The sequence below is a fragment of the Diabrotica undecimpunctata genome, chromosome 11 (assembly GCF_040954645.1).
Source record: "Diabrotica undecimpunctata isolate CICGRU chromosome 11, icDiaUnde3, whole genome shotgun sequence".
NCBI classification, from domain to species: Eukaryota; Metazoa; Arthropoda; class Insecta; order Coleoptera; family Chrysomelidae; genus Diabrotica; species Diabrotica undecimpunctata.
Genome location: NC_092813.1, coordinates 26,939,572 through 26,956,383, shown reverse-complemented (window position 1 = coordinate 26,956,383; position 16,812 = coordinate 26,939,572). Strand labels below are relative to the sequence as shown.

Here is a 16,812-nt window from a genome sequence, read left to right as displayed (position 1 = left end):
ATTTATTTCTAAATACCTAATTTGTTCATTTCTCATACAATGTTTTTTTATGTTTTAAACACATATAATTAAAATGTTTTACTTACCTCGGACCAAATTTTTGTAATACACTTCCAAATAAAATAAAATATTTAAATTCTTTAAACTTATTTAGATATAGGAAGATTTAGAAGCCACAGTACGTTTATGTACAATTTTAGTTGACACGATATTTACTAGTTGATAGTAATAACTCTATTTTAAATGAATAGCTTAAGTGATTCAAGGTATGTTTTTTGTTACATGTTTATTTGTAAGTAAACCTGTTGCTACTATGTCAGTGAAATATTGCAACGCTGGTGAATTTAATTCAGGGGATCAAAAATGGACGTTTAGTTTAGTCTTTAACTTTTTCACATAGCACCATCTAGTATAATGTATATCAAACAAACAATGGTATATTAAAATCTATTGAGACAGAAAGAGTGGTGACATCTAGTGACTGTCTCAATTAGAATCAAACAAATTTGTACATTGCGTTGGCTAACTAGTCCCATTTAAACAATGGTAACACAGAATTTAGTTTACTTTTAGCAAATAAATTAAAATCATTAATAAACCAGTTCTTGAAAATCAGTTTAAAAATATTGTTTCAATAATAAATATAAAGAAGCCCACCTTTAGTAAAGTAGCTGGAATAACAGGTAAGTAGTGTTTATGTATCACATATTTTAAAAATTAACTAAACTCTATTTTCACTATTTGGGAGAGTGAGTCATCGTTTGAAGGCGTAGAAGTGGGGAAAGACGTATGAAAATCCAGTGGCGTTCACTCACTTTTATTTCAACGTTATTTATATTATAATGTTTAAATATTATTGTTCAAAATAGGCCACAATATATTTATCTGGTTTTTACTGAAGTTTCAATCTCTATATCCAAAGACCGTTTTCAAAGATATAAATTATAGTTATATTTATTTTATTTGTTTATTATTATATATTTATATATTCTTATATTATTTTCTTTTTTTTTTCTTAACTTTAAAAACGGTCTCTGTAATAGAGATCGAAACGTCAGTAAAATAAACATGTAAATAGATGTATTGTGGCTTATTTCCAACATTCTCCCTAAAAATACGGAATGTCACAAGCAAAAAGCCACAAAAAAAAATAAATATTGCTATCATTTGTATATTTGAAAACGATCTCTTTATATAGAGATCGAAACGTCAGTAAATTAAACCTATGAATAAATATTTTGTGGCTTATTCCCTACTGTCTCCTAAAAATACAGAATGCCACAAACAAAAAGCTATAAAAAACAAGTAATTTTGCAGAAAGCGTACTGATGCCACCCGGTTGCCGCGGAAGTTACGCTAAAACGTCTTTTGACGTGACCCGCCCTTAAAGAGTTACACAATGAAATGTTTTTAAAACAAATTTTAAGACAGTTTCCACACCACCCGAGAGGTATGTCTTGTGGCGCGTTACTTTTTTTTAAATGGGTGTTCGCCAAGAGCCATATTTTCCCATTAAATAAAATAAACAAAACACTTAAACAGTATAAAACAAAACAAAATAAAATCCTATAAAACAAAATAAAATTCTATAAAAACAAAATAAAAATAATTTTGGATGTAACAAAACATTGTTCTATTCTAACACAAACACTAACCACACTTACTATGTTCTTCTCGTTTTTTTCTGTTTTTGGTTTTTTTATGCTGATGTTCCTACTAAGCTATTAGAAAATATTATTCGCTGTCTAAATCTGAAGATGTAGTGCTGCTATCGCTGTCATTATCTTCACCTGGTGTAATTATAATTGGCTCTAGTAAAACTTCGACATGAGTGTCAAGTTCCCACATACGATATTCTTCTTTAATTATGTGGCCTATACATTTAGTCCATTTCTCTGGAGTTACATGGAGGATTGCTTGAATCAAAAGTTCCTTAACTTCGTTTAATTTGAACGTTTTGTTATTGCGTGCTACTTCTCCTTTCACTTGCGCCCAGATAAGTTCAATGGGATTAAGTTCGCAATGATAAGGTGGTAGACGCAGAACTTTAACACCATAATCTTTTGCAGTTTCATCCACAACATATTTAAGATATTCACTTTTCCTTAACCGTGCAATGTCAAGTAGTTGAATTTTGAGCATTGATTCTTCGTATGCAATCCCCTTTTCTGTAAGCCATTCTTGAATTCTCCCTTTCCGCCATGCCGTCGTCGGTAATTGTTCTAGTCTGCGGCTATGATATGGCGCATTGTCCATAACAACCACAGACTCAGATTCCAATTTTGGTAAGATTCTCTTAAACCAGCGCTCAAATACTTCAGAAGTCATTTCTTCATGATAATCACCTGTTTTTTTCGACTCAAATTGAAGCAAACCATCATCAAGGAACCCTGTATCACTTCCTATATGGGTGATGATTAAACGCCGTCCCTTTCCTGATGGAGCCTTTAATCCTGTAGACCAGCCTTCTATAAATGCTTCGCGTTTACTTTTTACATTTAAATCTTGCCAAACTTTTCCAACTATATGACCTTAGTTAATCCAGGTTTCATCCAAATAATATATTTTGCATCCAGTGCTGCGAATTTTTCGTATTTCTTCTAAATATTTTCTTCTCCAGAGAATAATTTCATTTTTTTCTAATAGCATACTTTTTCTGTTGCGTTTTACGTATCAAAAGTTCATTTCGTGCATGGTCCTAATTAAGACCTTACGAGATATCTTGGGTAAAGAGTCATCATTTTCGAGCTCTTGAGAAATTTTTTTCAGTGTTGGAATTTCACTCCGAAAATAAAATGAATGGATTTTTCGACGTATAATATTTCTTGTCTCGTCATCCAAAACAATGCTTTTCCTACCTCTAGTTTTACCTTTTTCTTGCTTTTTATTTTCCGATGTATTTTTAAGTACACGATAAATACAGCTAACGGATACTTTTGTTAAACTGCTACAAATGTCGACCGCTTGGCTAACGTTTAATGCCATTTTTCTGCCGACAATTCCTTCATAAACGTTTCGTATCATTACCTTCTCTTCGGACGTTAACATTTTCCGTCTCTTTTGCGGCTTTTCATTCTTGGAATCAACATCAGAATTTTGCTGTCTTCTCTTGGAACAACTCGGTTTTTCGTCCATTGTATTTCAATAATCTGGATATATACTATATATACAATAATTTCAAAGAATATAACTAAATATTTACTATAAAACGACAAACTATAACACTCTTATTATCAATAACACGTTTTATCAATACTACAATACAATATTGATAAAACAGTATTGACAACAATAGGTTTACAAACTTATCACATAAAATATACTCACAAAAATACATGCACTATTTACCCATAGAAACACCAATGTTTTCTTCGTTTATTTCTTCGGCAAAAAATAATAAAAACTAGTTTTACTGCATGTCTGGATCCGAATTGTAAAACCGAGTTCCCTCGCTAATTCCAACATTGCCAAACGATTGAAAAATAATGTTTTAAAATATCGATTTTTATTTTATAAATTTAAATACGTAACAAAACGGAACATATAAATAAAATTTATTTTATTACAATTTTGTGCTTAATTTTTACTATTGAAAAAATCATGTTTTTTGGTATTTTTATGACGGTAATAATCGCTGCGTGGAAGAATACAGGTTTTGTATGACCATAATTACTACTTGTGAACAAGATTTGGCTACACTGTACGACAACTTCTGGTCAAGTCTACTATAGAGAAGCACAAATAAATATACTACTTTATATATTCTGTAATTTCTTATGAGGAAACGCAAATTTCAATCGATAAAACAGGCAGTTTTCGAGGACCGCTGTGTACATTTAAATTTGAGGATATTCGGCGTTTAAACTATGATATCACTCTTCTGAATTGAGGGTTTCTACTATAAAAGCAACATAATTTAAACCTTATTGAAAAAGCACCAAAAGAAAATATGTAATGGGTCCTAAATATAGTTCAATCATGTATCACACTATGGAAAACAGCAAAAGGAAATTGTGCTTAGGTCCAGTATATTAGGAGCTGGTTGCATTTGCAACATGGAAAAATACAAAGAAAACGATACCAATCAAAGTATTATCTCAACAATACAGTATTCATATAGTATCTTTTGGTCTATTCGACTACGACCTTTTCAGATCTGTTGTGGTCCTTAGTGACCAGATATAATTGCAATATGTAAAAGTAACAAGAAAAAATTATGCTGAATGGAAGTGTTAAAGATAAAATTCAGTATAAAGCGGCCCCTAGATGGTTAATATTATGGTCAATATATTGGACAATAATTTATATTGTACAATATATTGATCGTCTGTTGGTCACATTGAATGATTGAGCAATATATTGTGTCAATCAACATGACTTTCATTTTTATTGAGCATATTGTAAATATTGCGGCGTCTGTGAGTAATATTGCGCAATGTTGGTTCAGTTTCGTTTTAACACTCTTGTTGTAAACATCTCGGTACGGCAAAAAATATGTCCGCAAAGGAAAAATGGGCAGAAAGAAAGTTTATTATAGATTATAGATCGATGTGTATCGGTCGTTACTGGCTTTGTGGAATGTCAAGAGTAAAGATTAGAGTAATAAAATAAAAAAAAAAGAACAGTAGTATCAATTGCTCCAAAAATATAGAGAATATTATCCACATGCTGATAAGTTGCAGTTTCGTTGCGTACTAACTTTAGAAAAGAATTGCGTCGTATAAGGGACTCTAAAACAAGTGGTGCAGAGACAGACAATGTAATTTAACCAACATTATGGTAATGCAGTTTCTCGTGGGTCAGGACGAACCTAGTGCTTCACAAAGTACTATACAGGAAGGGAATAATGATAAGGAAGAAGCAGATAATAATATAAACGATGTGGACAGTGATAATTCAAAAACTGTTTTAAAAATCAATGTAAGCATATAAAGTTTAATAATTCAAGTTTACATTTTAAGCAAATTTATGTTGCCATGAAACCTGTTCCGTTTCGCATTTATATTTATTTTAAATATTATTTATCACAGTGGTGATATATTCGTTTTTATTTCTATTTAAACATACGCGCCACTAACGGTAACGCTTTGTGTTTTGCCCGCTAAAGCAGAAACCGGCTTTGGCGCGAAAGACTCACTTCGCCATCAACACTCGACCAAGTCGGTCGATATTTTGTATTAGTCGGCTTTTTAACGATTGTAATCAAAATATACGTAATAAAAGTGTTTCAACCCCATAGTTTTTTCTTCATGGTCCATTCGAGTCGTATATATCAGTGGTTATCAAAGACATTTGTGCAGTTTGATTCAATCTAAATTTAGTTAACTAGCCGGCAAGTCGTCCTCTTCTGTTCGTGAGGGCGGAGTCAAGTGGTTACAAGTAACCGTTACAAGTAACGATTACAATCTTCGGGCGGTTCCTGTAGAGCTACAATTCAAGCTGCTAGCAGTCCACCCAACATTACATCCAGCACCGTAGCAGAAAGCATCTGTAGTCTTTCATCTAGTGCGTGGATAGAACTTCATCTGGTCAACAGCACGCCTAATCAAAGTAAGTGAGCCTTTCCCATCTCTATTTCATATATTCTTTCTACTTGCGTGGAGTTAAATGTCGTTTAACTAGGGTCAATTATAAAAACCTGTTTATTTGGTTAAACTCATTTTATTACTCAAATATTTCGTTAAAAGGTACAAAAACCTGTCTTGCTTCGAAACAAAACAACTATTCATTTCATATACATACTTGATTTTTTATCGCCGAGTAAAACCTTTTATTGCCTTACTTACATTTCAGGTAACGAACCCTATATAATTTATGCGGTTTTACTTGCAGTTAGATAAAAAATAGAATTTTCAACATTTTGTACAATTTTATTGCTTATTCATAACAACAGGTAAAACCTTTTCTTATAATTGCGATTTCATTATTTCATTAGTATACTGGTAAACATTTTAAATCTTTTCATCGTAAAATAAACTTCGAGTATTATTAAAAAATATTTTATTATGTCTCTAAAAGATTTAAACAAAAAAAGGGGTATACTCAAATCACGATTGACAATATTCAAAAAATGTGTTAATAAACAGATTGAAAAACAATCTGACAAATTAGTTATTGAGGTAGAAACCAGGTTAGCAGATATAGAGCCTGTTATAAATGAATTCGAAAAAATTCAATACGAAATAGAAAACATTTCGAAGAATGTTTCTGAGGAATTAGACAATAGGGAAAGGAGGTTAGTCTTTGTATGTGGGTATATTTTATTTTATAAAATATACCCACATACAAAGACTAACCTCTTTTGTTATACGTGGTATACAGCCAGCTGCAGGAATTATTTTCCTTGTGGATTTTGTTAATAGGGAAAGCTTTTCAGATTTGTATTATTCGCTTGTATCACAAGCAGAAGCATTAATAAATTCGATTTCAAATAAGCATGAATGTAACAATCGTCCCGTAGAATCATTTTCTTTGAACTTAGGTAGCACTCATTTAACAAATGTAGAGCAAATTAATACAGTCCACTTCACTCTCAAATAAAGCTCCCAACTATTGAGTTACCTCATTTCAAAGGGTCATACGGGGGGTGGCTTGAGTATCATGATACCTATGATAGTCTAATTCATAAAAATCCTTCGATCAATTCAATTCAGAAGTTCCATTATCTTCGGGCATCTCTAGGTGGAGAAGTTGCACAGGTTATCAGCTCATTAGAGATTTCGGCCACGAATTATGATATAGCATGGAACTTACTATGCGAAAGGTTTGCAAACACGCGTCTTTTGATCTACAATTATACAAAGGCCTTATTTGATTTGCAACCCATTCCAAAAGAATCTTCTACTCATCTTCGTCAACGAATTGACAATGTTTCGAAAAACTTGCGTTCGCTAGAATCTCTTCAGCAACCTGTCCATTCTTGGGACACTCTGTTAATATTCATGATAGCAAGCAAGTTAGATGCCCTCACTGCGGGGGAATGGGAATCATATAGATCCGGAAGTGATCTTCCTACCTTTGAAGATATGATCGCATTCTTGAAAGGCAAAGCTGATCTTCTAGAGAAGCTAGAAGTATCGAAAGTTACGTATAAATCGGACAGGTAGTCCAAATTCTCAAGGCAGTCGCAATCTTTTCTCTCGTTCAATAGAAAAGCATGTACGTTCTGCAAAGAAGATCATAAAATATATAACTGCGCTAAATTCTTGGGGGCTTCGACCCAAGAGCGAATCAACACGCTAGGGATTCAAAACTTTGTACAAATTGCCTTTATTCTGGCCATTTTAGCTCCAACTGCAAATATGGAGCGTGTAAAAAATGTAAGGCAAAACACCATAGTTTGTTGCATTTAGATAAACAATCCGTTCACACTACCGATACTAATCAGCGGGTGGAGTCTGAACCTGAACACCAAGTGTCTCTTTCAGCTCACTCGAATGTAGCTCAATCAATTTTGTCTACAGCTGTCGTTCAAATATTCGATAAAAACGGTAGGGTTCATCAATGTAGGGCTTTTCTTGATTGTGGCTCTCAATCAAATCTCATAACGAGAGAATTAGCTGATAAGCTAGCGCTATCAAGGTCCGAGGTAAATATCTCTATTGTAGGGATAGGTCATGCAGTCTCAAACATTCGATCTAAGTGCACAGCGAAGATTCAGTCAAGGCAGTCTTCGTTTTCTACATCTCTTTCATGTCTCGTAGTCAATAGTATCTGCGATAGAATTCCAGCATATAGTTTCGACATTGGAAACTTAGATATTCCACGTCATTTAAGACTAGCAGATCCAGATTTTCATGTTGCTTCAAAAATCGACATTCTGATAGGTGTTGATACTTTCTGGAAAATCTTGTGTGTGGGACAATTCAGTTTAGGTCCTTCTGCTCCAGTCATGCAAAAAACAAGGTTCGGTTGGATAGTTTCCGGTCAGTTTAATGACAAGGGAATCAGTTTCATATTGCAACTTCAGTAGAAATGATTCAAGTTCTGACTTAAATGTTCAGTTACAAAAATTCTGGGAACTCGGAAAGTACACGGAACCTGTACTTTCCGAGGAAAACTTAATATGCGAAAAACACTTCTCCTCAACGGTGAAGAGAAATGACGAAGGTCGCTTTATCACCAATATACCTCTGAGGGGCTCCATTGCAAATATAGGTGATTCAAAGCGACAGACATCAAAACGTTTTCTCAACTTGGAGAAAAAACTTCATAAAAATGACGTCCCAAAAAGGATGTATACCGAATTTATGGAAGAATACATACAACTTGGTCACATGTTCAAGGTTGATGATAGTCAGCAGAGCTTTTCGTATTATCTTCCCCATCACGGGGTCTTAAAGGATGACAGTCTCACCACAAAGCTTCGTGTGGTGTTCGACGGTTCCTTTCCATCTTTTTCTGGTCTATCAATAAATGACATTCAAATTTCGGGTCCTACCATTCAGGACGATCTATTCTTAATTTTATTGCGTTTTCGACAATATGCATTTGTTGTTTCTGCTGATATTACAAAAATGTATCGTCAGGTGCTCGTGGATCCTGAACAACGAGCACTTCAGCAAATTTTCTGGCGTTCTTCTCCTTCTGATACTCTGAGCACATATCAGCTAAATACGGTCACATATGGAACAGCTTCAGCTTCGTTTCAGGTCATTCGTTGCTTATTTCAGTTAGCATCAGAGAATCAAGATCTTCACCCTACTGCTTCCAAGATCATCAATATTTGCGAGATTTCTATGTTGATGATCTTCTGACAGGTGGAGATTGCGCAGAGTCATTGTCAAATGTATGCAAGGATATCAACAATATCTTAAACAGCGGATGTCTTGAGTTGAGGAAGTGGGTATCGAATGATCCGGTAGTACTTAATAAAATTCAAAGTTCCAAGTGTCTATCAAATCTAAAATCATTCGGTGGAGAGGAAAAGGTAAAGGTACTTGGCCTAAATTAGATGTGTGATTCGGACACACTAACATATAAGGTAGCTGATTTACCTAATCCTAATAAGGTAACGAAGAGAATAATTCTTTCTCGTATTGCTCAGATCTATGATCCTCTTGGGCTGCTTAGCGCTTGCACAATTACGGCCAAGATTATAATGCAAATTCTTTGGCAAGAAAAGCAAGGCTGGGATGAATCTGTTTCTCAAATCATTTTTACGCAGTGGCAGCATTTTAAGGAGAAATTACTTAGATTAAATAATATCGAAATACCTAGGTACGTAAAATTAAAGGATTCGATCTCTTGTGAGCTACATGGTTTTTCTGATGCCAGCAACAAGGCATATGGTGCTGCAATCTATGTTAAGAGTGTTGATTCTGATGGACATGTTTTGGTTCGTCTGTTATGCGCAAAATCCAAGGTTGCACCCCTTAAGGTGATTAGTATACCTCGTTTGGAATTGTGCGGCGCATTGTTACTTGCTCGTTTGTCTGAAAGGGTAATCAAGTCCTCAGATATCAATTTCGATAAAGTATTTTATTGGTCTGATTCTACTATCACTCTGGCATGGATACGCACACAGTCAAAACTATTAAAGACGTTTGTAGGAAATCGTGTCGCTGAGATTCAGAAAGGAAAAGTTGGCACCACGTAGTTTCGAAGGATAATCCTGCTGATCTTGCTTCTCATGGAATTAGTCCCCTATTACTCATGTCTTCTGACTTATGGTGGCATGGACCTTCCTGGCTTAAATTAAATGATTATCCTACACAATTTTCTCTTCCAGATGACATTCCGGAGTTAAAGACTGCCGAGGTCATTACTTTGTCTGCCACATTAGACTTTTCATTAATAAAGCAATTCTCTAGTCTGATTAAGTTAAAGAGATGTACTGCTTACATTCTGAGATTCATTAATAATTGCAAAATATCCAAGTCTTCCCTTCATGAGAGAGCTTCAGGTGCTTTAACTTCTCAGGAGATTTCAACCGCTATGTTTTACCTAGTAAGGATAGTTCAGAATGAATGTTTCTCGGAAGAAATACGCAATTTGACAAAAAATGGGCCTGTAAGCCCAAAAGGCAAACTCATTTCGTTGCAACCATTTCTCGATTCAAATCGAATACTTTGTGTTGGTGGTAGATTAAAAAATTCATCGTATTCTTTTGAGAAAAGACATCCGATTTTGCTACCATCTAATAATTACTTTACTGACTTAATTCTTTTAGACCTGCACGTTAAACTCTGTCATGCAGGTCCTCTTCTTCTTTTATCTACAATTCGAAATGAATTTTGGCCTATTCATGGTAAAAATTCAGCCAAGCGTATCGTCCATAAATGTATTAGGTGTTGTCGTGCAAGTCCACCTAAAAATATGTCTCCAATTATGGGTGATTTACCGAAGGATCGTGTTGACCCATCCCCTCCTTTTTATATCACAGGCGTAGATTACGCAGGATATTTTTTAGTCAAGGATCGAAAGGGGCGTGGATGCAAACTTTTAAAGGCATATGTAGCCTTATTCGTGTGTTTCACAACTCGTGCTGTTCATTTAGAACTCGTATCTGATTTAACTACTCATTCATTTATAGCAGCCTTTAAGCGCTTTGTAAGCAGAAGAGGAAAGCCTTTTAAGATATACTCTGATAATGGAACTAACTTTCAGGGTGCTAATCGTGAACTAAAAGAGTTTTATGATTTTATTAAGACTAATAAGCGTGAGATTCAAGACCATTCAATAATCGAAAGTATTGAATGGCACTTCATACCTCCACAATCGCCGCACTTCGGTGGCCTTTGGGAGGCCGGCGTTAAGTCAATGAAATCGCATTTAAAACGCGTCGTCGGCAATGCTCACCTCACGTATGAGGAATTCTGTACAATACAGAAGTAGAATCTGTCCTTAATAGTCGTCCTATATCTGCCCTTTCATCAGACCCCAATGACCTTTGTCCTTTGACTCCGGCTCATTTTCTGATTGGAAGGCCTTTGACAGCCATTTCTGAACCTGATTTGATGTCAATAAACGAAAATAGATTGAACCACTTCCAGCGCCTTCAAAAAATGGTGCAGCACATTTGGTCAAGGTGGTCTAAGGAGTTCATAGGAGAGCTGCAGCAGCGGAAAAAATGGAAACAAGTTTCCAAAGACATTAATATTGGCACACTAGTTCTTATCAAGGAAAAGAACTTGCCTTCTCTAATTTGGCGTGTAGTCGAGCTGCATCCAGGTCCAGACGGAGTTTCCAGGGTGGTGTCCATAAAGACGACGAGAGGTATCATTAAGAGAGCAGTATCTGTCATCTGCCCTCTACCATGCAGTGAATAGTGCTAGACTTTTGAACAATTTTGGTCATTTTTGAAATTGTTAAGTTGTTGTATTATTTTGAAAGACTTTAGCCTTTCAAGGCGGGCGGCCTGTTCCGTTTCGCATTTATATTTATTTTAAATATTATTTATCACAGTGGTGATATATTCATTTTTATTTCTATTTAAACATACGCGCCACTAACGGTAACGCTTTGTGTTTTGCCCGCTAAAGCAGAAACCGGCTTTGGCGCGAAAGACTCACTTCGCCATCAACACTCGACCAAGTCGGTCGATATTTTGTATTAGTCATCTTTTTAACGATTGTAATTAAAATATACGTAATAAAAGTGTTTCAACCCCATAGTTTTTTCTTCAAAACCTGTCCCTCGTTATTAAAAAAATCACAATAATTATCTCTGACACTTTTTGCTACAGTGGCTGAATTTCTGGCATGAGTTGTATAAAGTGATATTGATTGTCCAGTTGTTCTCCAAGTTGCTTCAACAATATTTCCTGATTCAAAATCTTCTACATCCACAGAATTATTGTACATGTATGACTGAGATTGGTTTCTTCTTAAATAATTGTGTAAATAGCAACATGATAAGACAATGATTTGAGCTTTCGTAGGCAATAATGCAATAGGTCGTTGAAATACACCGAATTTTGATACTAATATTCCAAATGCATTTTCCACAATGTGACGGACACAACTAAGTCGATAAGTAAAAATTCTTTTTTCCATCGTTAATCCTGTTTGGCTGTAAGGTTTCATGAAATTTTCTGTCAGTGCAAAAGCGTCATCTCCAACAAAGACAAAGGGTAGTATCTTTTGACTATTTGGCAACAGATCAGGTTCTGGGATTTTAAGTGAATTATCTGATAATGCTTTTCCAAATGCAGTATAATTCAAAACACCTCCGTCTGATATTCGTCTATTAATTCCTGCATCTACCATAATAAATTCGTAATTGCTATTTACAACTGCCATCATTACAATACTAAAAAACTTTTTGTAATTGTAATAATATGAGACTGTATGTGGAGGTTTTTTGATTGCCACGTGCTTTCCATCTACAGCTCCTAGACAATTAGGAAAATTCCATTGAACATTAAATCGACTGGCAATAGCTTTCCATTCAGCTTCTGTTATTGGCAACTACAATTACAAGTTAAATTGTTAATATACAAACTTATTACTACTAAACAAAAATTTAATAAATGTTTTTTTTACGGCAGTGCACATAGGAGGGATTACCAAAAACGAAGGCAAGAAAACTTGATGAGTCCAAACAATTAATAGCTTTAGCCCTTAAACACCTTGAAAAACCATCAACTGATTATGAGAAAATTGCTTCTGCTTGGGCAGTAGAACTTGAAAAAATGACGCATCGCAAAAAATTTTTGCGAAAAAGGCCATTAACGCCATACTATTTGAAGGTTAAATGGGAACACTGCATAGGAATTCTGTGCAAATTAATACTTTTTCTACTTTTTTAACCTCAACTACTAATCGGAAAATAGACTATGAACTAGTCAGAGGCCCCTACTGTTTGTAACTATTTTTCAACTTTTCAATAAAAATATAATTTTACAGTAAACTGAGATATTTAAAATAAATTTTGTTTTGTGTTTAAAATAATCTGATGGGGGAGATGGTCCTGCAAGTGACACAGTAGTTTCGTTGATTTTTGCTTCGTAATAAACTTCAAATAATTGGGGAATTACAAGTTAGAAAATTCAACAAAGTTCAAAAATAAGAGTTAAAAGTTAAGTGCATATAGGTGATAGTAGTGAATAAAAGAAATACCATCAGACAAGTAAGATATAACCATTTTAAATAATTTTAACAAGTTTTGAGTAAATAAATACACACATTTGGAATACGTACAAATAATATATCTACGCCTATGGTGGTTTTGAAACTGTTGTTGATATTCATTCTAGAGGGTTTTTAAATGAAAATGATAAAAAATTTGAATCGTTTTTGTATGATTTTGGTCACTTTCAACTGATTAGCGTATTTACACATTATTTCAGTCTTTGTTTAAATTTGAATTGAGCCGTTTAAAAATGCCTAAAAACGTGATATCTCATTTTGACAGATCCAGAGTAATTGATTTGTTACAACAGGACTTTAGTCAAAGTTATATCGTGAATATTCGTGATGTTACTCAGAGTGCTGTATCGAAAATTAAAAAAAAAAAATTTAAGATACAGATAAAGTCAAGGATCGTCTCAGAAGTGGTAGAAATCGATGTACAACAGCAGCACAAGACCGGCAAATAACATTTATAGCTGGTAGAAATCGTCTGGAATCTACAAGTGGTATATCCAGAGAAATTTCTAGGCTTCAAGGACTGAATATTTCACGGCAAACAATAACACGCAGACTAAATGCGGTCAATTTGTATCGTAGAAGACCGCTACGTGTTCCTAAACTAACCTACCAACACAAAATAGTAAGGTTGCAATGGGCTAGAGAAATGGCGCATCATGATCCTAACTGGAATAACGTGATGTTGTCTGATGAGTCAAAAATTGACTTGGTATCTGATTCGCGAAGAACACTGGTTTGGAGGGCCCCAGGACGACAAGCCCCACTAGAAACAGCTAAACCGCGTGTCCCATTTGAAGGTGGCAGTATTATGGTTTCGGGTGGTATTATGAGTGGTACACGGACGTCACTGCTGGTTCTGGAGAGAAGAATCACTGGTGCTGTATACATCAAGGAAGTTTTAAATCCTGTCGTACGTCTATTTCGAGGGGCAGTAGGTAATGAATTTGTGTTTATGCATGACAACGCACCTCCTCATCGAACATCAGTAGTACAAAATTTTCTTGAAGAAGAAGGAATATCTACATTACAGTAGCCCTCGAACTCCCCCGACATGAACAATATTGAACATGCTTGGGACATTCTCAAAACACGCATCAAGAAGCGAAACAATCCCTCTATTACACTTTGAGAGCTTAAAGATGCTGCTCGTGAAGAATGGGAGAGAATTCCGCAAGCCCAGCTCGACCAGTTAATCGGCAGCATGCCAAATCGCCTACAGGCTTGCATACAGGCCAATGAAGGAAATACTTATTATAAAGTTTTATTATCTTTCTCACGCTTTGACAAACGAAATGAAGAACTGTGTAATATTTACAGACAGTAAAAGTGCAGTAGAAAGATTAGGTATAACAAATAAATCCAAGCAATTGACTCATCTAGATATAGAGATTTTAAAATTGTACTACGAGGTTTCAAAGCTCGGAGGAGAAGTTGTTATCGCATGGATCAAAGGCCATTCTGGGATAATGGGTAATATAATAGCAGATGCTCTGGCAAAAGAAGCATTATCAAGCGGAGAAACCATAGACAACAATATTTTACCGGTATCAGATATAGATGTATATAATAAACATCGGCTTAAATTAAAATGGCAAGCCAATTATACGGAATCCGAAAGTCAGTCATCATTTAAATATTGGCAACCCACACTTCTTAAAAAAAGGTGGTTTCATTCAGAGTCCAACAGAAGTTTTATTAAAACTATTAATAGACTAAGGTCAAATCATGCTCTAACACCTTCAAGAATGTGCAAAATGAATTTAGTAGACACTCCAAACTGTACTTGTGGTAAATATGGAGATTTAACACATATCCTGTTAGAATGTGTAAACCAACAAGGAAATATTACGTGTTTATATGAAAATTTACGAAAACTAAATGTCTGTTTCCCATTTCACATAAATGAATTAATTTTCTCTGGAAACGTAGAAATCTATAATTGTATTTATCAGTTAATAAGAAATTGTAAATATAAACTTTAAACAATATAATTTACTAACCATAGAATTAAGATGAAACTTGTAAGCAATTTGCGAACTCCAATCATGTAATAAACCTTTTAATACGAAAAAAAAAAAAATAAAAAAAATAAAAAAAAAAAAATATATAAAAAAAAACCAAAAAAAATATGTAAAACAAAATTATTACAAAGGATGACCAAAACAAAATAAAAAATATATATAAAGAAAAATAAGAAAATAAAAAGAAAAAATAAAAAAATAATAATAAAAAAAAAATAATAAAAATAAAAATAAAAAAAAAATAAAAATAAAAAGAAAAATTAAAACTCACATTTAGTACTAACTCGAACTCTGATTGTTGTTCTGTGAATACAAATTACAAAATAGTCTGGTCAATTGGCTATGCCAAGGCCATAAAAAAAAAAAAAAAAAAAAAAAAAAAAAAAAAAAAAAGTTTTATTAAAAATTAATTTTTTCTATACTAATTTATTTTTAAACGTAAGTTGTACATTGTAAGTTTTTCACTCCAAGAAAATAAATATTTTTTTCGCATATCGTTTATCTGGTTTTGAGATTTATTTAGTATTGTTGATAATTGAAACAAAATGATGTTTAAATATTCAGAACATTTTATATATAAAAATCAATAAAAAGATGAAATATTCCAATATTCCAAACTTTTGGACATAATATGTGTAACTGTGTGAAAGATTAAAAAACTGGTTTTGGCGAATGTTTTAAGTCCGAGGGGTCGACCCGCTTAGGCATTCCTACGCGTTTTTTTGGTTTCTTGGCAGATAAGAAACTAATTAGTGCCGACAAAAATTAAATATTAAAATAAAAGCCTCATAAGTTTATTACAAAAATCCAGATCTGGCCTTAGAATAAATTAGTTTAAAGTTAGGATTAGAATTAAGTTAAATTAAAATAATAAATATTAATTGTTATTGTAATAAAAAAGGTTAATTAATATAGGAAAATACTATATTGGTGTATATTAATATAGAAAATATATATTAATATAGAAGGTAACAAAATCGAATGAACAGCAAAAGAAATAAACCAGAACACGATAACTCATCCGACGAGGAGGAAGCCTTCAAAAGAAGCAAAGCTACGTTAAGAACACCTCAAAAGGATAACATAAAAAATCGCGAAATGGAAGAACTAAAGAAACTACTAGAAGAAATAAATAAGGAGATTAAAACGGAAATAAAAGAGCTGAAAACAGAAATGAAGGAAGAAAATAAGGAGATCAGAAGATATATAAATGAAGTTAAAGAAGAGATAAAACTAAATAATGAAGAAATAAAAATCATAAAGCTGGAAATAGAAAGGGTGAAGGAAGAATGGACAAAAGAGAAAGAAGAACTGAAAAGAGAAAACGAACTAACCAAAACCGATAACAAAAAGATAACGGAAGAATTAAAGGATCTAAAACACTCATTGGAAAGATTAGACAAAGAAAAAAGAAAGAAGAATATAATCATTAGTGAAGCAATAATAGACTCTGAAGACCCAAAAACATTAGAAGAAGGAATGACTACTATGTTAGAAAATCATCTTGAAGTCAAAACTAATATTAGAAGAGCACAAAAAATAAGCACAAAAACATGCCTAATTGAACTAGAAAGCGAAGAAGAAAAAACATCAATCTTAAGAAACAAATACAAACTTAAGAATGTGAAGACCAAAAAAATATGGATTACAGAGGATCTCACAAAAGGAGAGAGAGAGAAAATGAAAGCTTTAAGAGATAA

At 33.7% G+C, this 16,812-nt stretch overlaps 1 protein-coding gene across 1 annotated transcript; it reads left to right on the top strand.

Moving 5' to 3' along the window:
* The first annotated feature begins 9,654 nt into the window (after positions 1-9,654).
* Positions 9,655-10,836, top strand: LOC140452806 (uncharacterized). The gene has a single exon (XM_072547137.1). The coding sequence runs from the start codon at positions 9,655-9,657 to the stop codon at positions 10,834-10,836; it is 1,182 nt and encodes a 393-aa protein (XP_072403238.1).
* The last annotated feature ends 5,976 nt before the right edge of the window (positions 10,837-16,812 follow it).